Source organism: Dreissena polymorpha, chromosome 3 (assembly GCF_020536995.1).
Source record: "Dreissena polymorpha isolate Duluth1 chromosome 3, UMN_Dpol_1.0, whole genome shotgun sequence".
NCBI lineage: Eukaryota > Metazoa > Mollusca > Bivalvia > Myida > Dreissenidae > Dreissena > Dreissena polymorpha.
The window spans coordinates 54,039,381-54,063,688 of NC_068357.1; the positions used below are offsets into that span (position 1 = coordinate 54,039,381).

The window sequence follows — 24,308 nt, forward strand, 5'->3', positions numbered from 1 at the left end:
AAGACACCAAGTACTGGTTATACCAATAAGACAGCTTTGAGAGCGTTTCAATAAGCCTTAGGCATCTGACGAAATAGAGCTTAAATAATAGGTTAAAACAAGCGATGTGTTTGTGAAACACTATGTCCCCATATATTTGACTTTGAAGGATAACCTTGACCTTATCCTTTCACCAGTCGAAATGTGCAGCTCCATGAGATACACATGCATGCCAAATATCAAGTTGCTATCTTCAATGTTGCAAGTGTACATTAAAAAGCGATTTTGACCCATATATTTGAACTTTGACCTTGAAGGATGACCTTGACCTTTCACCACTCAAAATGTGCAGTTCCATGAGATACACATGCATGCCAAATATGAAGATGCGATCTTCAATATTGCAAAAGTTATGGCAAATGTTAAAGTTTGACGCAAACACACAAACAAACAAGCACACAAACCAACAGACAGGAGAAAAACAATATTTCCCTTACTATAGGTGACATAATAAAATAATAGGCAATCTATGTACTCAAGTAATTAGAATGCTCAACACATCTTTGATTATCAGTAATTGACCTACTCAACACATCTTTGATTATCAGTAATTGACCTACTCAACACATCTTTGATTACCAGAAATTCACCTACTCAACACATCTTTGAGTATCAGTACTTGACCTACTCAACACATCTTTGATTATCAGAAATTGACCTACTCTACACATCTTTTATCATCAGTAATTGACCTCCTCAACACAACTATGATCATAAGTGATTGACCTACTCAACACATCTTTGATGATCATACTGCAGTCGCTGTCTGAGGCGCTGGACATCACGGACTCTCGTCTGGTTGTCTCATATATATGCTGAGGTGTTGAGTCTGGGCCAGGTAGAGGGGTGTTGCAAGCTGTAAGACATACCATGTCAATGTTCATTGAATCAATTTACAATTTTATAACCCTTTACCACTAAGATACAAATTTGAACAAATTTAACTTAATTTAAGACCTTTCTAACTAGATTCAAGTTTAAAAGGCTGCATTTCAAATCCTAGAAGATACTGATGAGCAGCAAACAGCATAGAATCTGAACAGCCAGGGAGTTACTCAAAGGCTGTTTGGTTCTATGCTGTTTAAATATAGCCTATAGATATACTGTTGCATGGAGTCCAGACAAGGAAGAGAGTTAATGCAAGCTGTAACACACCCAGGGATTTCAAAAGATTTTGAAAACCATTAGTCAAATGACCCTGGTCTTTAAAATTTAAGGTGTCAAAATACTGAAGCACAGAGTTATTTTGTTTGTGCATAAGATCTTAAATCACTGCTTTTTACTGGGAAAGCTGCCACACTTTCACTAATTTTCACAGCAAAAATAACAAATCAAGGGCTCTGACTGGAGGCTTTAACCATGTGTGCACCAGCCAGGGCCTTTTTCCTGTTTTTGTGAGGCGGCCCTTTGACCTTCAATTAGTGAAAATGAGTTGCAGACTTTTCAAAATTGTGAAAAGACGACTCGCAAACTTGTTAAAATTTTAAAAATTTGAGTCTCAAACTTTTCAAAATTGTAATAATTTGGGTCGCGAAACTCTGTCTCACCTGACATGCCCATGCTGTGCCTGAAGGGGTTGATGCGGGGTAGCTCCTCAGTCGCCATGGAGACCTGGCTGATCTGGTGTTCTGTACTCTCCTGGGGACAGATGGTGACCCGGCGACCCTTGCTCTTCCTTGTGGCCCCGGGGCGGCTGATACAGGGCGTCAGTCCAGCAACAGGGGCTGGGTCTTGGTCAGTGAACATGGTGCCTGGAGTAGCAGAAAATATTTAGTTAAACCTATTTATTTTACCTGGATTGCATCAAAAGCCTAATGCTTATTTAAATGCTATCAAGTCCATTTCCTGGGTAGAACCAGTACTTGGTTGTCCATGGGGAAAATCTAAAGAATACAGTGGGGATTGAACATGCTCTAAGAAAACCGTGATTAACCCATGTGTGTAAAGTATAGTCCCAGATTTAGTCTGTGCATTCTCAAAAGGCAAATCAGGGACAAAACTGTAGGCTTTTACGAATGTCTCTGCTAAACGAAATTCCATATTGGGGGGAAAGTGTCATCAATGATTAGACTGCACAGACACCTTATACACATGCATTCAGTCCATTTTAACCAGGGAGACTTGCTCATTTTTAAATATCAACAAAATGCAAAAAAACCCACTGCAAGTCTTACAGTTTTGGTTTGGCAAGTAAATAAACATGCAGAGATCATTTTTCTCCAAAACCTAGCGTATGCACCCCATTCTTTGTCTTAATGACAAAAACTTAAGTATAATAAATAGGAAACCACAAAAAGCACTTTGCAGGTGGCCCTTGACCCTTTTTGCTTCACCAGAAGGTGTTGTAAACATGCTTTTATGAGATACAAATGTGACTCCATTTTCCTGTCGGGCAAAAGTTAGTAACCTTGACGCATGGTCTAAGCTAGGGGTCGGACAATTTTTTTACTTGAAAATAACCTAAAATAAACACATAAAAAATTAGAGTAATTGGGAATGGAAAAACAGAACATAAATGCATACCAAACCTTATGAATAGAATGAACATTGAAATAAATAGTAACACTTACTGACATAACCGGAACCAGCATCCTCTATCAGTCTTGATCGATGTCTGAAGGATACACCGCTGGCAAAACTGGTAGCTGCTGTACAAATACAAAACAGGACCCAATGAAACAAACAGCAATAAATTTGGCTAAAGGGCTTTGCAGGAACATATATACATGTATAGTAGTACAGACGACAAACCAGTTTTCAATGGGATATCATTAATGCCAAGACAGTAGTCTAAAAATGTCATCATTAACTGATGCTCCACCCTCCCCATATTCCACTTCTGTCTCAAAACTCTGCTTATGTCACAAACAAGCTGTTAATTGCCAATTGTGACTTCTGCCCTCTAAGTGTGACCCTGACAGGGTCATAACACCAACTTTGGGGAAAGGGCCACAGCCTTTTTTTCATGGAAAAAAAGACACAATTTTCTGGCTTTGGGGGATGAACAATACTGAGGTAGATTGGAAATTTAGAGAAAAATGCATGATTTTTAAGAAATTTCTGTAGGGGAAAGGGCCTTTTTGCTTAATTAAGGGGAAGAAAAAGAGGCCCCTTGCAAAGAAGGGTTTTTTGGCCCTGCCTGACCTTTGAGGTAATGAAATGCGCGATACATGCAATACTCAGCTCCTGATGGAACGTACATGTATTTCTAACTTGCGATATTAATGACTAAGTTACATGTACAGCTCAGATACAATATTTTATGGCCATTTTGAACTTTTGTTCTCTAAGTGTTACTTAGACCTCTAAGGTAGGGGGGGGGGGGGGGGGGGGCAGATTTTACATTATGAAGGCCTTTTCCTGAAGTATCTAAAGAAAGCTACATTCTCAAAATGAAATTTAAACAAGAGCTGTCTCCATCAAAAGACATATGCCCCTGAAAAATGCTTTTTCGAAACCTAAACGCAGATTTTGAAACCTAAATGCGAACCCTATGTTCAAGGTCAAGGCGATCAAAATTTGTGTGCGAATGGAAAGGCCTTGTCCATATACACATGCATACTTAACATGAAGGTTACATCTGAAGGGACATAGAAGTTATGAGCATTTTTCGAACCCTAAACACAAAAGTGTGACGGACAGACAGCCAGTGCGACTTCTATATGCCACCCTACTGGGGGCATAAAAAACATATCTCAATTTGATTTTTTCCAGCCAAATCCCCCCCCCCCTCATTATTTATTTTTAATAGAAAGAAGTGTCTCGTGATTATTATATCACAATTTTCTTTCAATTACATCTAACAAAGATATAAATAAACTAGAAATGGCGCGGCAGAGGCCGACGCGTATCCCCACGCCGCATGTTTGACACAGGGGCGCCCCAGAGTTGGTAATGGGGCCATGCATAGTTGAAATTGACCGTATTGTCATAAGAGATGTTCAGTATAAATTTGAAGTAATTCAATGTACAAATGAAGAAGTAAATGTAAAATAACCTAAAAAATGAGTGAAAATCTATACCCTTATTTCTCCTCCTCATCCTTCTCTCCTAACAAATCTAATAATAAATCAACTTCACTGTAGTCAATTATGTACATGTCAACTTAATTGGAATGACTTATGCGATGACTGAACATGCTCTCTTAAAGCCAATCTTCTTGCTTCTGTTTTGGAAAAGTTATGTTTTGAGGTTAAATGGTTTACTAAATAGTAGCTTCTCAGAAATTTTCTATCACAATCTTGTACACAACAATGAATATGTTGAATTTCATGTCTGTCTTTGATGTGCCTGTTCAAAGTCCATCTTGCTTTAAATTGTTTCTCACATTTTTCCCACACACTTTGACAGATTTTCAGTAATGAGTCTAAAATTGTAATTGCACAAATTGAAAGTTTCAGCCCTTTTATAGATTCTTGAGGCTATATTCCATGAGTTTCTCTTGCTTTTTATGCTTGACTGCATTCTATCTCTTCTCTCATATACAGGTGTCCCTTTGCGCCAATATTTTATAATCCCTTGTATAAACATTAGATTGAGCTAAACCATTTCACAGACGAGTTAACACAAACAATTGAATACTAAATACATCTCTGCGCCACTACTGTGTAACTCTATGCACCACTTTGATTTTTTTTAATATATCATTTGGCAGGTTATTTACTTACCTCCCTTTAAAGATTATTACTTCCCTTGGATTTGTTTTTTGACCTTTGACCTTGAAGGATGACCTTGACCTTAACCTTTAACCACTCAAAATGTGCAGCTCCATGAGATACACATGCATGCCAAATATCAAGTTGCTATCATCAATATTGCAAAAGTTATGGCCAATGCACCATACCAGGGGGCATAAAAATAAGTGAAAATCTCTGACCCGCCCCAACCCCCATAACTTTTGACCCAGGAGTCAGATCAAAATTCCGTCACTGTCACCGTCGCACATATGCTTATAGCTACCATGTATGTAAGTTTCAAGGTTCTAGTGCTAATAGTGTAGGAGGAGCAGGTGGCCAGGACGGACGGACAGACGCACATCAATACAATATCCCCACTTTTTCTCCGAAAAACGTGGGGATAATTATATTATTTTTTCTTCTAATTTGAAATATTATAAAGATGTATGTAAAATTAGTTTTTCCCAAATCAGTGGACTTTTCTCGTGAAAACACCTAATCCCCAAATTGCATTTTTTCCAAAAATGGCCAGGAAAATGCCTGACATGTTAAGTAGACTCCTCAGGGTTCTCATTGGAGTTAAGTTTTCTTAAATAGCATGATAAATGTCAAAAATACAATCCATACAATCCAAACAAGCTGTATCATGGCTTAATTTAACCTTAGGACTCTAAGAGTGACCTTGTCACAAGGGAGACAAAAGTTACACACGCAACATTGTCCTGTAATGGATTGCATTGAGCCAAGTTATTTTAAAATCCATCAATACATTGTATATGACAAAGTTATGGCTGAGACAATAATTTTCAACTGTAACACGACAAGTCATTGCACTAGTATATGGCAAAGTTATGCACGCAAGTGTTACTAGCATATGCAGCCTTCTTTGAAAGTGGGCATAAAAACCTAAAGCAATGTGAACTTTGAGAATTCAAATATTAAATTTCTTACCTGCAGCAAAAGATCCTTGATTTGGAGTATTCTCAATTGAATTGGATAGCCGAACAACATTATTAACTACAGTATCTTCATTTTCACTTGATGAGGACTGTTTCCTTCCGCTTGCATTCAACTTTTTAGTATTTGAAATCATTTTTTTTGCCTGTGGTGTCTTGTTTGTACCTTTACTCGTTACCCTGTTCCTTTCACTTTCAGCATCAATTGAGTCCACTGTCCTTTTTTTCCTTCCCTTAGTTTTAGTACTTTGTTTACCTTTTTTTTTCACAGCGGGTAGTTTAATATTATTATCATCTTTATTTTCCGCACTTGTTGCTTCCTTTTTAGACTGTGCAGTGTCCTTTTCATTTCCTTTTATGTCTTTTCCAGTAGGTTTCTCTTTGTTTTTCTTTCCAATTCTTTGCTTCTTTGGACTTTTTATCTCTTGAGGCTCATTTTCATCTTCCTCTGAAGATTTCCTTTTCTGAGGCTGAGGACTCTGTTCTGGCGGTTCTTCTTCAATGCTTTCTGTTTTACTATAGCTTAATTTTCTCTTCCTTATTCCTAATGCAGCAATAACATTATCTAGACTTGCTTTGGACTTCACTTTCACAATTTCATCTTCCTGACCATCCTCTGCATTTTGATCTGAACCTTTGGAACTTTTTCTCTTCGTGATTGAAGTTGTATTGCTAAGTCTTTTGTTGTCTTCCCCTTCACTACTGTTAGCATCAAAATCATCAACACTATCAATATCATATACATCTTTACTTGTTTCATTCTTTTTTTGATCTGCTGCTGACTCACTTTGTTTTCTAGACTTTGATTTAGTTGTTTTTACAGTACTAGTATCTTTTCCTGTAACTCCATTCAAAGACTGCCGTTTTGTTTTCTGGGGACCAGTTTTCTTCAATTTTGTTTCTGACTTTGTAGCTTTCAATTTTAATTGCAAGCTATTATTGTTCTTATTTTGTCCAGACTTGCTTCTTGATAATTTACTTTTGTTTCCAGCAGATTTACATTTCAAATCCATTTTATTTCCCCATGTTTTTACATCATCTACAATCATGATACTATCGTCAGACAGGTAGTCTTTATCTTTATCATTCAATGCCACTGATTTCTTTCTTAATGGAAGGCTATCAAAATCTGATTCTTCCATTTGAAACGGTTGTGCCACAATAACAGTATTTTGCTTAGCTGAAACTGTTTTATTAATTCTCTCTTTTTCTAATGGCACCACTGTACTTTGAAGTTCAGAGTTGGCATCATCCACTCTTAAAATTAAGAAAACATAAAATGTGTATAACAGTAATGTTTATTTCACAGTTTATGAGGTCCGTTCGCGCTTGAAGCTGCACTATATGAGATCTGGAATGTGTCCCAACACCTCAACCTAATTTACTTACTAGACTCAAGAGAATTTGGGCGTCCTTTAAATTGTTTACTCAGTGCATACTGCATCATTTGACAAATTAGCCAATCACTACATATTTTCATATTTGGTGTAAGGCAATTACAACTAGCTACATTTTTTCTTCATTCAAACCAGTTAAACAGCTAAAATGGGAAGAATACAAACCTTGAAAGAAACTAATATTGCAAAGATTTCAAGTCATAATACATTTACCCTGAAAGATTTTTATTAATCAAAGAAACAGATCAACATTCAGGTCTTCACACTTACCTCTTCTTCCTCATCTTCAATGATTCCTCACTTGCTTCAAGCCCTGAATAGGAAAGCCTGAAACAGTAAGTGTAACATTTTTATTTTACTTGTACGAATAAACAAGAGCACCACATAGGGGATGCCAACGCTGGCTATGACAATACCTCAGGTTTTCTTTGGAAACAGCCGAGCTAAAAATTACATGAAAACATTTTTTCCATGATTGCTAAATGTCTAAAAGACCTGTTAGGAATCTTTTGAAATAACTGCTATCAAGTTACTTTGAAATGGTCACACTATTGGATAGCTTTTTCCTAAATGTTTTTTGTCAAGTCCATGAAATTATTAGTTGTGATAAAACCTACCGTCTGAAATGCTTGGATTGGGAGGTATGAATGTACAAAATTAATCATTAAGTTCACATGGCTTTCAATGTGTTAAAAAATGGTGTAAACAAAATCGAATAAAGAAACTGCATCCCATAAAATGCATGCACATGTTGACATTAGCCCTCACCTTTTCTTTGTTCGATCAAAGTTGACAACTGACGCGGGCACAGCCAGCTTGGTAATTGTTCCACTCCGATTCCCGGCAATATCAATATGAGAACCAGCTAGAGATAGGGACAGACCAGTATAATCTGCTGAATGAGCGTCAACATAGTCAGTTCCTTCATGGATTTCTTTTCCACTGTCCAATTCTTCTTCCTTGTCATCTTCTTCACTTTCATTTTCACTTTCTTCATGATCATCACCATTTTCCGCCTCTGCTACTGTTGTGCTACTACATTCATCCACCACCCTTGGTATATTTTGCTTGCGTTTTGATACATCAAGTCTTTCTGTTTGTCCTTTCAACACTTGACTGTTATCATGGACAACTTTAGCCAATGTCTGTCTTTTTTTATCACTAAGTCTCTTCATTGAAGATTTTGATGTTCGTGACTCACTTTTTTTAAGTTTCTTTAAAGATTTTGATTGAGTTTTTCTTTGACTTGTTTTTCTGGTTACTTCAGGAGCATTTACAGTGTATTCATCATTTTGTTCTTCATCTTCTTCACAAGAATCCCTGTCTTCACCAGCATCTACATCAAAACCTTTTGTGACATCAGATTTTGATTTTAAACTGAAGTTTGAAAGTGTTGATTTTGAACCAGAAGACTTTGATTTTGTTTTTGTTGGACTTGTTTTTCTGGTCACTTCTGCGGAAATTTCTGTATTCTCAGCATTTTGTTCCTCATCTTCATCACCATAATCTCCTTGTTCATCAGAGTCTACATCTTTCGTGAGATCAGATTTTGATTTTGAACTTAAGTATGAAAGTGTTGATTTTGAACCAGACGACATTGATTTATTTTTTCTTGGACTTGCTTTTCTGGTAACTTCAGTAACATTTTCTATGTGTTCACTATTTTTATCTTCATCTTCTTCATCAGAGTCTACATCATTACCTTTCTTGACATCAGATTTTGATTTCGAACTTGACTTTGAAAGTGTTGACTTTGATTTAGTGCTTGGTCTTGAACTAGAGATTTTGATGTGTCTTTTTTGCACAGAGTCAGACACTTCATCATCATCCACCTCCTCTTCTGAATTATCTTGATTAAAAGTGCCTTTCAAACTGCCTCTTGATTGTTGTATTTCGAGTGACTTATCATACACTGTTTTTGATAAATTACTCACAGACTTTCGATCAGATGGTGAACTAGAGCTTGAAGGTGAAGATTTTGAACTCGAGTTTTTTGTATGACTTTGTTGCATAGCATCAGGATCCATATCATCCTCAGAAGAACTTTCTTTTTTGCCTTTATTGCCCTTCTTAGAACTTGCATTTAAACCACTTCTAGACAACTGCTGCTTACCTGGCAATTTGTCACTTTTTGTTACATTATTTTCAGATAAATCAGATATTGGGATAGACCCTGAAGCAGAGGATTTTTTAACAATGTGAGACATTGACATTGATTTTTTAGTGGGACTTGTTACTGCAGAAATGGTTTCTTCAGTGTAATCATTTTCTTGTTCAGAACCACTTTCTTCTTTATTGGAGTAATAGCTATTTGAACTTTCCTTTAAACTTCGTCTAAATGATCGTTTTTCTTGGAATTTCTCACTTAAATGGGTCAAATGATTTTGTGTTAATTCTTCTTCATTTTCAGAATGAGAACATTCATTGTCATTACTACTATGATTACTATTTTCTGGTCTAATTGCACTTTGCAATCTTGAACTACTTACAACTGTTTTATGTTCATTAACCTTATTATGTTTACTTGTGTCAATATTCTGAATTGCCCTATCATTTTCTTCTGTACTTTGTTCATTTGTACCACCAAAGCACTCAGTATGTCTTTTCTCACTAATTGTAAGATCTCCATTTCTTGATAAATCTCCATTTCTTTTCAGATTTCCATTTCTTGTTTGATCTCCATTTCTTGTTAAATCTCCATTTCTTGTAACATTTCCATTTCTTGCTACATCTCCATTCCTTCTTATATCTTCATTTATTGGGTTTCTATCAGCAGAGACTGATTTGCTCAAATGTCCACTTGTTTCACTCTGTTTGGTAGTGTTTATTGTACTGTTACGTCTACTGGTTGTTACTGTCACTTCTGTATGATTATGAAGATCACTGGACCTGCTCTTTGTCACATTAACAACCGATGCATCACCATCCTCTTTATCATCTGCAGAGCTACCTGTAGCAATGTTTTTCCCAGTGTTTCCAGACTTGAGGATGTCTGACTGAACATTTTCATCACCTTCAAACAAAAGGATTTTTCTTTATTTTGCGCATGAACAATAATACAACACACAAGTCATATTGACATTACAATAATAACACTCACACAAAAGTTTTTTTCTCACCATTTTGGAAATGTTTTAACTTAATTTGAGAAATACTTTTTTTCACTTAGAATTACTATAAAACTGAGAATTGGTGGGGGGTATACATAAAATTTGCTAAAATCTGTATCAAAAAGCTAACAAGAGCACCGCATAACTGGTGCCACGCTCGGCTGCGAAAGCTTGTCAGAATATTTTTTTATTTTTTGTTTAGAGGTCACAGTGACCTTGACCTTTGACCTAGTGACCCAACAAGAGATGTGTTCGTCAGAAACAAAATGCCCCCTACTGCGCCACTTTGAAATAAATTTCTATTAACATTTGGCAGGTATAGAAATCATCTCCCTTTAAAGCTTATTACCTCCCTTGGATTTTGTCCAATCCAACCGGGGGAGGGGGGGGGGGGTCTGTAGACAGTCAAAAATGACCAAGTCAGACATCACTGACAACCAAGGCCTGTGGTTTATCAAAGAGATCATAGCCAGAGTTTATCATGTATCTATGGACATAAGTCCACAGGTATGTAATGAACACTACTATTAACAACTAAGTACATGAAAGAAATGATAATTATATCATTTAAAAAAAAACTATGACAAATCAATCATTTGAGTTATAAATAATCAAAATAATAAATCTGTACAGTAACTGTGAAAAGAACTTCAATTGTTGGTAAGAAAATATATAATGTGAGATTTATAATTATATAAATTACTTCCCTTGAAAATAATTGTCTCTAACAAATCTCTATTTTTAGTAGCAAATAATTAAAAGCCACTACCGTGACTGTAGATTCACCACTCAAAATGTGCAGCTCCATGAGATACACATGCATGCCAAATATATAAAGTGGCTATGTTCAATATTAAATAATTATCTCCCTTTAAAGCTTATTACTTACCTTAAATGTGTATTTTTTTACCGTAGACCTTGAAGGATGATCTTGATGTTGACCTTTTACCACAATGTGTTTGTCAGAAACACAATACCGCTTACTGCGCCGCTTTGATTTATTTAACAAAAATATATATGTGGGCAGGTCAGATAACTATGTTCATTTAAAGCTTATTACTTCCCTCGACTTTGTTTTTTTTTACCCTAAACCTTGAAGGATGATGTTCACCTTGAAATTTTACCACTAAAAATGTGCAGCTCCATGAGATACACATGCATGCCAAATATCAAGTTGATATCTTCAATATTTAAAAAGTTATGGCCAATGTAAAGGTTTTAGCACAACGCCTACGGCGGACTACGAGCTGGCTATGACAATAGCTTGGGTTTTCTCCGAAAACAGCCGAGCTAAAAATGAAGATGAACTGACAGTTGTACATGTATTTATTTTTATGTTTAGCTTTAAATGGAAATGTCAGGCAGTCATGTGAAAAAATATTTAGTTTTTGAGATGGTGAATTTTGCCCCAATTTGACAGGGTTGCCACCAACCTGATGAAATAAATTTCCCTGACTTTTCACTGATTTTTCCCTGACAGAATCTTGGTTTTCACTGAATAATTTCGCGAAATATTTGGCCTCCTCCTCCCCATACAGCCGATCAAATCCGACCAAATCCACCCATTTAATGTTTGTTTTATTCTTTAACATAAAATATTTAACAAATAACAAAGCAGTACTACTTTTACTTGTGCTTTGTTTTCATTTTTAGAGTTTTTGCCAACCCATGATGAAAACTCAGGGTCTTTGAGCCAACAATCATTAAATAAAGTCTGTTTACTCATGCTGGTAATTATATGTCTATCTATGTGTACATTACAGTAAATCTGAAATTAGAAGAGAAAATCAATTTGTGATCTGTGATATATGGTAGGTTAATAAATGAAAATCATGCAGTTAGGAGCAGAAGCAGGTCTTCTTGATAACTGAAACAAATAAGCAAAGTTAGTATAGCTCTTTCATGCTGTCATCTCTAATGATCATGCAAAGCATAAAATACAGAATTAATCAGCTCTGGGGGCAAGGGTTGCAAAGTCTTTCAGCCTTCAAGGATACAAAAAAATAATCAAAAATAAAAAAAATTGATAAATTTACATTTTTGAACATGCTTTACACATGTTAATGTTTTATGTACATAGAAATAGTCAAAACATTTCAAATAAAACAAGGGACAAAATTGTCACAAAACCAGGTTTTCATTGTGAAAAAAAAATCTGATAAAGGGAGAAAACTCAAACTGAACTTTTGAAATGACCAAAAAAAATTAACCCCCTTTGTAAGTTTTTTTTTTAAATCTACTTTTAGTCGTGGCGACCTTGACATTGGAGATATTGACGTGATTCTTTCGTGGGACACACCGTCCCATGATGGTGAACAAATGTGCCAAATGATTTTAAAATCTCACAATGAATGACATAGTTATGGCCAGGACAAGCTCATTTATGGCCATTTTTGACCTTTGAACTCAAAGTGTGACCTTGACCTTGGAGATATCGATGTAATTATTTCGCGCGACACACCGTCCAATGATGGTGAACAAATGTGCCAAATGATTTTAAAATCTGACGATGAACGACATAGTTATGGGTCGGACAAGCTCATTTATGGCCATTTTTGACCTTTGAACTCAAAGTGTGACCTTGACCTTGGAGATATCGACGTAATTATTTCGCGCGACACACCGTCCAATGATGGTGAACAAATGTGCCAAATGATTTTAAAATCTGACAATGAACGACATAGTTATGGCCCGGACAAGCTTATTCCGCCAGCCCGCCAGCCAGCCAGCCCGCCCGCATTCGCCAATCTAATAACCAGTTTTTTCCTTCGGAAAACCTGGTTAAATATACTGTTGAATCTACTAAAACAAATGATACCTGAAGACTGCGACAGCCACTAAATAACTTATTCATCGACCCAAAATTTTATTTTTCCCTGACTTTTCTGAAATTTCATTTTTTACTGACCATTTTTGAAATTTCCCTGACTTCACTGACCTTGAAAAAATATCAAATTTCCCTGACTTTTCAAGTTAAGTGGCAATCCCGTTTGATGAAAAACAGCAACAACAACACTGTCACTAATTAGTTGTTCAAACAGAAACTCAAAACGTTCATACCTTGACTTTTCAAAACAAGATTCTAAAAATCTCCGACATGAATTTATATTTAACACATTTGTTACAAATGATTCAATTGGATTTCTCATAAAATTTTAGAAGAACTATTTCTTAAGACTATGTATCGCAGCTATGTTTTTGAGCCTACCTATGTGAAAACCGCACTTAGTGCATGCGCATAAAAAGTCCTCCCAGATTAGTCCGTGTGAACAGGCGATTCAGGGATGACACTTCCGACTTGAATGTAGTTTTTGTTTTAAGGAAGTCTCTTTTTACAACAATCCTGTTTAAGCATTAAGTGTCCTCCCAGATTAGCATGAGCAGACTGCACAGGATACTCTGGGACAACACTTGACGCACATGAATTAAACACAGGATACTCTGGGACAACACTTGACACAGATGCATTAAACACAGGATACTCTGGGACAACACTTGACGCACATGAATTAAACACAGGATACTCTGGGACAACACTTGACACAGATGCATTAAACACAGGATACTCTGGGACAACACTTGACACACATGCATTAAACACAGGATACTCTAGGACAACACTTGACACACATGCATTAAACACAGGATACTCTGGGACAACACTTGACACACATGCATTAAACACAGGATACTCTGGGACAACACTTGACACACATGAATTAAACACAGGATACTCTGGGACAACACTTGACACACATGCATTAAACACTGGATACTCTGGGACAACACTTGACACACATGCATTAAACACAGGATACTCTGGGACAACACTTGACACACATGCATTAAACACAGGATACTCTGGGACAACACTTGACACACATGCATTAAACACCATTTTTCCACGGGGCTCATTTGCAGATTTTAGCACAATGCAGATGCACATTTTAGCCTGTACCTGACTGGGATGAACTGTGCTGGTCCTGTGATGCTAGTAGACCAACTGACCCTCTTCCAGACTCAGACTCTCTGCCGGACTACAAGGAAAAGACGAAAAACCATGGAATTCCAAGAAATGCCTAATTTAACAAACAATCAATTCGTTTTTTAGCAATTGATTTCAAAAACACTTAATATGTTTTCTAGTTATTGATTTAACAAACACTTAATTTGTTTTTAGTGATTGATTTTAAATCTTCAATCTTGTTGTTTTTACATCATTCTTTTTTACTGTCCTTTACACCTTCCACACATATACGCAGTACCAGCAAACACTGATTAAAAACAGTGGATGAAAAGGATGCACTAACATATTGTCAAATACCTACCTTCTATAACAGGTAAAAGAGTATTTGAACACCAACAGTTTACAATAGTTAAAGTAGCAAAGTGACTATAAATACTATTTAGACTGATGTTTTTCATGTTAACCTTTTGCATGTTGGGAAATTTGTCGTCTGCTAAAATGTTGTCTGCTGAATTTCTAAAATTAGCATTTTTTTCAATTTTTTTCATTGAATTCAATCAGAATAGCAAACAGTTTGGATCCTGATGAGACGCCACGTTTTGTGGCATCTCATCTGGATCCAAACTGTTTGCAAAGGCCTTCAAAATTTGGTTCCAGCACTAAAAGAGCTAAATTGTTTTTCTTAAACAAGCCTATATTTATAAACAAAAGCACCATAAAAGATTTGGAAGATTTCACCACAGATTTTACCACTCAATTATTCAAATATGCTATTGATGAATAGTTGATATATTCGCTTTACATAGCACCTGTTCAAAATAACTACATCTTTGGGAATATTTTTGTTTCACTAATGAAAAATCTCTTAAAAGGTCTGAATCAGTGTTCACACAAACATCACATACATGAAGCTTATCCCTCAATTTGTTTGCACTCTCTATGCTGAGTCTTGAAGAAAAGCTGGACGCATCTGGAAGTATGTGGGAAAAACACAACATTAGACACAAGGCAAATAGTATGTCCATTTAATACCAACATCATTTATAACATAAATCTATGCCCTCACAAAACATTTAAGATACAGACAAAACTTGTATTGTTTGTAAGTTCGAAAGTTGTAAAAGCCACATTTTATAATTTTACTGAGACCAGTGTTGAAATTAATAGCATTCAGATTATATGATTATGAACAATTTTGTTGTCTTTTTTTGTATAAGTGAGCCAGTTTTAAGTGTCATTCAATAACAAACAAGACAGCGCTCTCAAATATTCTCCCACATTGAAAGTAAATTGTACATTTTCTGTCAGTCCCCTGATATAATCAAACGAAGACAAATTTGAAGTTTAATATCCCTAGTAGTTTTATAGTGTATGTAAACTTAAAAGCTGAAATGTAGCAATTAAAACAAGAAATGTGACCATGCCAAGAAACTAGATTTTCAACTATTTACATATTAATTTAGTTGAAACAAGAGATGTGTTTGTCAGAAACACTATGCCCCCTATGCGCCGCTTTGATTTATTTAATGTTTTTTTTATCATTTGGCAGGTACAGATAATTTTTACAAGGGAAGTAATATTTTTTAAAGGGATATAATAAAAAATATTACTTCCCTTGTAAAAATGATCTGTACATAGAAATTATCTCCCTTTTAAGCTTGTTACTTCCCTTGGATTAGTTTTTTTTACCTTTGACATTGAAGGATGACCTTGACCTTTCACCACTCAAAATGTGAAGCTCCATGACATACACATGCATGTCAAATATCAAGTTGCTACCTTCAATATTGCAAATGTTATGGCAAATGTTAAAGTTTTTGGACGGACTGACAGACAGTTCAACTACTATATATGCCACCCTACTGGGGGCATATTAAAATTTGTATTGATGCATTACCCACTATTACGTGAATTTGAGCTAATACCAGACTTGACAATTTCACACATTGATACATCATTATTTTAAGCGCTAATTTTGTGAAATATTCATTGTGCTATCCTTTATATACTCATTATAGACTAGGGCTGTCACGATTCACCGGTATATCGCGGTGCATGTCGTGAAAAAAATCGCACCGCGGTACGGCGTTGCCGCACCGGTTTTTTTAATATTATTATATTAGCACAGATATAAATACATTACATAATTATTTTGATATAGATATCGTTTTGATAACTGTAGAAGCGATTCAAAAGGGCTAAAAAAATAATCCGTTAATATCCAGGTCAAGCAAGTGCTTTCACTGGTAGATGTTTAACTTTCACGTTTAAAATACGGCGATGTATGGGTCCGCACCTTTTTGGGAATTTGGGACAGATTTCCTTTGCAAATAAGTTCATAATTATCCAAAAGATGTTTATTCTATTTCTTATTTTCTTTCTTTAGTATATCGATCGTTCAAAGCATGGCACTTCCGAATCATGTTATCTTAAGATTCTGAATAAGTCGAGGAAGAGTCAGAACGCTACGGATTTTCAATACTGGGCCTGCTGACTCCGCATTTTAAACATGCCCTTGAAGCGTTCGATTTACATAGATCGTAGTCACAGCTATTGTAAACAACATGGCGGACATTTAAGAAAAAGACGCGAATAACAATATTAATGACTACTTCTATCAAGTTTATTACAGTTTCTTTTACAGTTTCTAGTCATACTATGATACCAGTGTTTTCTGATTATTGAGTTTAATAAAGTTTGTAAAACTTGTTATTCTGCTGTTTTCTTCACAGATACATATTCTGTAAAATATCGCGGTACGTACCGCGATACAGTGTTGCCGTACCACGATATACCGCGGTACGCTCACGGCGTATCGTGACAGCCCTATTATAGACGCAATGTTTGGCATTAAAAAAACAGTTGCTCATCAAACATGGTTGCGCTTAATACCTGGTAAAGTACGGTAAAACTTAATGTTTATACTCCTGAATTCTTACCAGATTCAGACAGGTAGTCATCAAAGTTTTCAAACCCTCTGTCATCTTTTCTTACTTCTTTCTTTGGTAGAATATTTTTGCCTGTCCGTCTGTCATTTAAATAAATGAACAACTATAAACCTTCTTCGTGTGCTTACAGGCATTAGAAAGGCATCATTTGCTCACAGATTGAAATGCTTTAAAATAGAAGTATGTTTTCTCAAGATATATGCATAGTTATAAACATTGATATTTACAACAGAATTTTCATAAAATGTACAACTTATTCTAGAATGGATTCACATGACAACAAACGTGAGCAGTCTAGTATGATCTGAGCATGTTCATGAAGTTTAAAACACTGACCTGCCTATTCCTGAATTCTTACTTCGTAACCAAGCATATCTAGATTGGTTCTTGATCTTTGAAACCTAAAACAGAACATGGCCGACATAAACATGCCTAAATGTATAAACAGACCCTTTTTGGCTTATATACATTAACTGACTCAACAAAGCAAATATTCCATGTTTTCTGCAAATATTTTATGATGCATCTGAAAAATAGTGGCGGTACAGCTTGGCCTTAATGTCACGGCACATCGCCGTGTCACTTCAAGGTTCCAACCTGCCACTCAGACCCCAAAAATGCCCTTTTTATCTTGTCACAGTATCAAAAAATAAATTTTATGTGATGAACCAATAAATTAACATAATCTTCAAAGAGAAATTATTTTATTAATCATAGACCAATTCCTCTCATAAAAATACATGTAATAAGAAATATATTTACATGCAATATTGAAAATATGCCAAGGGATATAATAACTCAAGAGCCCTTCGAACAAAAGAGTACCTTGCCCTGTTCTTATCCTTGTCGGAGCACTGTAAATATACCACTTTTTTGTTACATGAATGTGTATTTATAAATCTTAGATGATAACAACTTTTCTGTTTCATTATCCTATGATGTGTTGCAGTGTGTAACACAAAATTCTTGCCCCCCCACCCCCAAACATTTACTCTGACATCTTCCAAACATACCTATAGATTTCAAATTTTAACATTTATGGCTTATGAAAAATATATCCCAAAGTTTTCAAATACAAACACTGTAATACATTAAATGTTAAAGTAAATACCTGGCTAAGTTGTGACAATGTTGACTGGCTCCCTAGAAACTCAGACGATTGTGTGATGGAAGTAAGATTTCCAGGAAAACTCCTTGATACGTTTTCCTTCCCGTCTCCTTGAGAACTTTGTGAACTCTGGTAGTCTGTCTCCTCTTGAATTTGGGACATTACTTCACGTGTAACATCAGCATCTAGCAATCAATGAAAATTGTTCACAGACTATCGAAATGAAAATGTTCCAACTTAAAAAAACAACTTAAAACAACAAAAACAAGAGCTGTCACCATAGGATGACTTATGCCCCATAAAAACGCTTGATAGAAGTCATGAGCTTTTTTCGAAACCTAAACGCAGATTTCGAAACCTAAACGCAGACCCTAAGTTCAAGGTCAAGGTCACAGGGGTCAAAATTTGTGTGCGTATGGAAAGGCCTTGTCCATATACGCATGCATGCTAAATATAAAATTGCTATCTGAAGCGACATAGAAGTTATGAGCCTAAACGCAAAGTGTGACGGACAGTCCGATCACTATATGCCCTTTTTCGGGGCATAAAAATTTGTACATCAAGGACCAAAATAACACTTATGACATACACTCATATTGATAATATATTTTAACATGGGTGTGATTTAAGAATCACCCCAGGGGAGGAAAATTCCCTAGCCCCCCCCCCCCCCTCCATTACCCAATAGCGTGGTGCACTTAAACCTTTCATCTGAACATAAATCCAGCAAAAGTTTATAACTGTTTGTAAAATTGTGTGACATTGAAAAGGAGGAAATCAGCTGAAAGGAGGAGAATCACTGTTTCATTTATTTGAAACCAATAAAATGATAAGGCATTACAAACCAAAATACATTGAATTATTAAGAGAGTTTCGGATGTTTATATTAAATTGTGAAAGAACAAACTGATCTCTTACAAAAAATTCTAAATCTGGATGGCCAAGTGGTAAAGGTGACAGCCTTTTAATCCAAAGAACACTGGTTTTAGCCACTTTGAAGAAAAATGTTTCTTTGTGTTTTTGTCTTTCCTAAATTCTATTTTCAAACAATCTGGTGCTATTTAATTTGAAATTTTTAATCCATCATTTGCATGTTTTAATTGAACTAGATTGTTAACAAGGTTTTACTATAGCCATATAAGGAAAAATGCCCCGCCCCCTGGCGGCCATGTTTTTCAACCAACCGGCATCATTTTCGAACTCGTCCAAGATTTTATTGGGATGAATCTTCTGACCAAGTTTCATGAAAATCAGACAATAAATGTGGCCTCTAGAGTGTTAACAAGATTTTACTCTAGCCATATAAGGAAAAATGCCCCGCCCCTTGACAGCCATGTTTTTCAAGCAAACGTTACCATTTTCGAACTCATCCAAGATATCATTGGGACCAATCTTCTGACCAAATTTTCATGAAGATTGGACAATAAATGTGGCCTCTAGAGAGTTAACATGGAAAATGTTGACGCCACACAACGCACGACAGACAAAAGGCGATCACAAGCGCTCACCATGAGCACGTTATGCTCAGTGCTCAGGTAAGCTAAAAACTACACAAAATAGAACAATCTGTGAACAAGCCCTTAAAAATAATTATGCACAATAATGATAACAATTAAACCAATATTTTTTCTACAGACACTTACTCTTTTTGTTTTGTGTGTGTCTTGTTAATCATAAAATCAAATGCCCAGTGCATGCAACCATACATGTACATTAAAAGTTTTATATCCGACACAATAAATCATCCACAATTTGAAGTTCCGACAAATAATCTAGATTGAATTGAAGGGCGCCCCGCCCTGCCCTCCCGAACCTCCGCCCTGCCCTTCCCAGGGCCCCCCTGCCCTTAAAAAAAACAATTTTTATTTTTATTTTTTTTACATATGATGATTTATAAATCTCATGTTACAATACATTGTAATTAATTTATTCCTCATTGTAGACATTATATTTGAATTATTTAATAAATATGGGAATAATAGTATATATTATATTCTAACAATTATTTATAACATATAAATAAACATGCAAGAGGAAGCATTCCAGAAACGCCCGTGCCCTCGAAAGTGCCCTTTTGACAAAAAACTGCGCGTCACAAGTGCCCTTTTGAAAAAAAAGCCCCCCCCCCCCCTGCCCTTTTAAAACCCTAGCTGGAGCACTGTAAATACCTGGTAATTTCAACCATTCTTTGACAGTTTTACCAACATCAAGTGGATCTTATCAAACACTTTTTCATATGAAGGTCTTAACCATAAGAAGTGCTAAACATAATTTGACAACTAAAATATTTTTAAAATAATTTATATTTTACCAGATTCTGACATGTAGTCATCAAAATTTTCAAAGCCATCCTCCTGCTTGCGAATATGTTTTCCAGCAATCAGATTCTTACCAGTGCGCCTAGAAAATGTAATGTTAAAACAATATTATTAAAAGCGTCAATTAGAATAACATTTTTTTTATATTAAAACAAGAATATCAGTGAAGCTGATTGATGCTCCCCGATGATGTGCTTTGACAATCTATGTGTTAATAACCACCTAAAAAAATATATAATTAGCCTCAGTGGCCTTGACCCCAGTGACCTCAAACCTCATCAAAAGGTAGCGGTCCATGCAAGGTACGTACATGCCAAATATGAAAGAAATCTGTAAAGTATTGAAGGTGCAATGAGAAATTGTAACAAAAGTGTGACTGAAAAATCTATTATTAGCCTCGGTGACCTTGACCCCAGTGACCTCAAACCTCATCAAAAGGTAGAGGTCCATGCAAGGTACCTACATGCCAAATATGAAAGAGATCGGTAAAGTATTGAAGGTGCTATGAGAAACTGTAACAAAAGTGTGACGGAAGGAAGGAAGGAACTACAAACTGGCAACTATAAATATTATGCTCCACCAAAAATATTTCGGGGAGCATAAAAAATTGAAAAGCTCTTCTGGATTTATAACTGATGTAATTCTATGTACTAAAAGAGAACCTGGAATGGAAACGTCATTGGTACAGGGCTCCAAACCTCAACTACAGTGCATTATAATCTAAGTTAAACACATTGCAGTAATTGTTCATGAAAAATAAAAATAAACGTTTTAATTAAATGCATCTTAATGTATTTAATGTAAACTGTACTTCTTATAAACCATTTTAAATGATATACTTACCGGCCAATCTTCTTGTTTAAAGGGTTAATGAACTTTGACGTCATCTGCAAAATTATCAAATGAGACATCAGAAGATGATGCTTCATGTAGATATTTTCATTGGTCTACATTTTATGGCAATATATCAGCATAAAGCCCTCTGTTGTTAAGTGTGACCTCAACCTTTGTAGTAGGGAGAGGAGTGTTACACGTTACATGTCGTCTTATACATTCAACTCTCTGGTTTCGTTGTCATGTTTTGTTTGTAAAAATCGAGAAATTTTTTGACAACAAATGACATGAATATATGTCAATATTTAAGCCCCTAGAAAGTCATGGCTACACTTTGAGGTCATGGTGGTAATTTGTGAAATGTCATTTCAAAAGCAATTTAAATTTGGCAAAGTGATGGCTGAGACACAAATGTCATAAATTTCAAAGCAAAGTGTTGCCATGACCTTTGAGGTAGCAAGACAGATGTTACATGTGACTTATTTGGAAAGTTATTTCACAATCAATCAATGTGCTTAGTTATGGCTGAGACAGGAAGATTTGCACATACAGACAGTGTGAATGCTCAGGGGGTTTTCAGCACTGTCTGCGCCTCCGGAAAACGGAGGCATTCCCAAAGCAAACGGACCCGTTCCCAATCGAATTTTGATTGCATTTTTCCCAATTCCAAAAAATAAAATCTTCCAAAATCGTAATGTCTTCCCTTCATTCGCAACGTAATAAAGCCTTTAGTGACACAGATTTTTTGGTGTATTTGCCGGATGCATTTACTTTCAGCGATGACGTTCGAACTGTTCCGCATTATACAAGAGTATATAGAGCCGCACAATACACATTCTATACCATATCTGTAGACGCTTAATTTCAATCATGGCTTCGCACAATAGTAAATATTACATTAAACACAAAAAATAGACGCTAAAGGATGTATAACAATATCATCGATGTTTTCGAAACGCTCAGAATCTTCTAAAATTACTGCCGCGAGTAACCTTGAACAGACAGGCTCGGACGATACGCAGCAAAATGTAACAGCAACAGAAGTTATGCCAGGGCCGTCAATCACAAAATCGGCAATTGAATGCTCAGAGCCTTGTAAGAAAGTTGTAGTTCAATCGTCATTTAATACATTAAAGTATGAAATGAAATACCCATGGCTCTTTTTTAGCTTGGCCAAAAATGTTGCGGTAAACTTGTGTTTGGGCGTTTGTTTTGCATGTGTTTATATAAAGAAAATTGTTAAACCACTGACTTATTTAAGCATGATTAATTCATTTTTTTTGTTTCACGAAACAAAAATTCCCAAAATGGGCAATTTTGTCAATAAAAAATTCCCAATTTGGTCAGACTCCTTTTCCCAAAGTAGGCAGAAAAAACCCTGATGCTATGTGCAGCCTTCATTAAAGGGGGCTTAACAATTGATAGATTACAGGTTTGAAAATCAGAAGCAAACTGCCCGCTAAATGTGATTTAATGTTGAACAAGACAGCCAAGATGGCCCTAGTTCGCTCACCTGAGAGGAGTCGGTTCATTCAATCTTTACCAAATGTCAAACTTGACCTAGATATTGTCCAGACAAACATCCTGGTCAAGTTTCATCATTATTTCATCTGCAAGTCATGATCTATGTACCTATGAAGTTTCATGATCCTAAGCGTAAGCATTCTTGAGTTATCATCCGGAAACCATTTTTCTAAGTTGAGTCACCGTCAGGGCTATAGATAACAAGCGTACTTGCGTTATTACGCAATTAAAATAACCAAAAACGTAATTAAATTCAAAATAAAGCGTACAAAAACGCAAATACAAATTTAATAACGTAATTCCCGTAAAAAACCTTGCGTCACGAAACACAATTCTTACGAACACCGAGCGTATTTTATATACTTTTTATTTTCAGTACAAATGCAACGCATAGTTTATATGCCGTCCTATGACGAAAAGAAGACAGTCTTTCCAGCGGTTATCAATCTTTGGGGTAGTATTGTAATTATTCGTAGACCCGTCCGATTTCTACTTTCATTTTCAAGGTATTCAACTCAAAATGACCCGAAAACGGGGCGCATCGCTTTTAACAGCCATAACTGCAACAATATTATTGTACAGCTATTTTCACGAACTCGATCTTATTCAACGCCAGAATGAATAAACTTTGAAAAGAAATTCAATAATTGTTTGTTGTTATGTACAGGTACCTTTTTGAATTCCATTTGTATAAATAAAATAGAAACCTTAGTAGATTTTTATTTTGTTTAATATGTCATTCCCTAAATTACCCAATTGAGTTAAACCCCGGGGGTGAAAAACCCAATTAAGCTATAAAGTAGGGTGTGAACATTTTTGCTAAAACTCTATTGAATTTACAAAAACCCTATCGTTATCAAAAACAGGGGGTGAATAACCCAATATACCCAAAAATTATCTATAGCCCTGGTCACCGTTACCTTGACAGCCATTATGTGAATACGTTTTTTGGCACTGTGACCTTGACCTTTGACCTAGTGACCTGATAATCAATAGGGGTCATCTGCGAGTCATGATCAATATACCTAATAAGTTTCATGAACCTAGGCATAAGCGTTCTTTAGTTATCATCCAGAAACCATTTTACTATTTCAGGTCACCTTGACCTTTGACCTGAAAATCAATAGGGGTCATCTGCGAGTCATGATCATTGTACCTATGAAGTTTCATGATCCTAGGCCTAAGCGTTCTTGAGTTATCATCCAGAAACCATTTTACTATTTTAGGTCACCTTGACCTTTGACCTAGTGACCTGAAAATCAATAGGGGTCATCTTCGAGTCATGATCAATGTACCTATGAAGTTTCATGATCCTAGACATAAGCGTTCTTGAGTTATCATCTGGAAACCATTTTACTATTTCGGGTAACCGTGACCTTTGACCTAGTGACCTGAAAATCAATAGGGGTCATCTACAAGTCATGATCAATG

The 24,308-nt window shown here is 35.9% G+C and overlaps 1 protein-coding gene across 1 annotated transcript in view; it reads right to left on the reverse strand.

Annotated features, from left to right (window-relative positions):
• LOC127874197 (uncharacterized) overlaps nt 1–24,308 on the reverse strand; it is a 50,742-nt gene that overhangs the window by 11,549 nt on the left and 14,885 nt on the right. Inside the window, exons 2-14 of the mRNA XM_052418406.1 lie at nt 21,363–21,406; nt 20,513–20,601; nt 18,205–18,386; nt 17,430–17,494; nt 17,085–17,173; nt 15,051–15,115; nt 14,137–14,215; nt 7,837–10,081; nt 7,339–7,395; nt 5,667–6,928; nt 2,610–2,687; nt 1,587–1,790; nt 770–895 (exon numbers count right to left, since the gene is read on the reverse strand). Of these exons, the coding sequence (XP_052274366.1) occupies nt 770–895; nt 1,587–1,790; nt 2,610–2,687; nt 5,667–6,928; nt 7,339–7,395; nt 7,837–10,081; nt 14,137–14,215; nt 15,051–15,115; nt 17,085–17,173; nt 17,430–17,494; nt 18,205–18,386; nt 20,513–20,601; nt 21,363–21,406 (4,585 nt within the window). The remainder of the gene's footprint in view (nt 1–769; nt 896–1,586; nt 1,791–2,609; nt 2,688–5,666; nt 6,929–7,338; nt 7,396–7,836; nt 10,082–14,136; nt 14,216–15,050; nt 15,116–17,084; nt 17,174–17,429; nt 17,495–18,204; nt 18,387–20,512; nt 20,602–21,362; nt 21,407–24,308) is intronic.